General features: G+C 31.4%; 1 protein-coding gene across 1 annotated transcript; it reads right to left on the minus strand.

Moving 5' to 3' along the window:
• Window positions 1-46: 46 nt before the first annotated feature.
• On the minus strand, window positions 47-724 carry LOC115234440 (transcription initiation factor TFIID subunit 13; the record flags this gene model as incomplete). Its single annotated transcript, XM_029805553.1, has 2 exons — window positions 495-724; window positions 47-284 (listed from the first exon to the last, which is right to left on the minus strand). Coding segments are annotated over exons 1-2 (265 nt in total), but the record flags the coding sequence as incomplete, so codon positions are not given.
• Between the last annotated feature and the right edge of the window lie 6 nt (window positions 725-730).

The raw sequence follows: 730 nt of genomic DNA on the forward strand, positions 1-730 counted from the left end.
ATATATATATATCCTAGTCTGTATATATTTTAACAATTATACATACCTAAAAATACAATATCTTCCACTTGAACTCGTCCAGTGCGTCCTATTTCCATGGCCCGATGTGTCATTTCTGTTATAAATTCGATAACTAAATCCTCCAACAAATCCACGCTTTCAGTATAAGGATTTTGATCATCGCCAAAGCCATACATCATACAGCGCAGTTCCTTGGAGAAGAGACGTTTTCTCCCACCAGGTAAAGTTCCGCCGAGAGGAATCTCCGCCTCTTCATCTTCAAACTATCAAAATATTCAGGTTAGAATATGAAAAATGATTACAATAAACAAAATAATCCGTGCAATAATTATTTATAGTATTTATTGTCTATGTTTATACTACTCCATAATTATAAAGAAGAGACAAATCTATTCTGAGAACATTTTCCTTTTTTTTAGAGAGATAAATGAAAAAATTCAAATTTACAAAGAAAAATATAAAAGTAATTCAACCTGTTCATAAGTTTCTTCAGTGGACATCGTCTTATAGTCTAGATATATACTAGATAGGTTTAATTTCGTCAGTCGCCTCTATAACAAACTCGATCACACATGGTCACACAACTATTGATTTTAATCATTGTAATATATATCAAATTATAATTGAACACAATTGTATTATATTAAACGCTTAGTAGCCTGCCAAAAGAGAGTTGATCAACTTTCAACTTTTTTTGGCAAACGCAATC

This window comes from Formica exsecta, unplaced genomic scaffold, assembly GCF_003651465.1.
Source record: "Formica exsecta isolate Colony F162 unplaced genomic scaffold, ASM365146v1 C16331506, whole genome shotgun sequence".
NCBI classification, from domain to species: Eukaryota; Metazoa; Arthropoda; class Insecta; order Hymenoptera; family Formicidae; genus Formica; species Formica exsecta.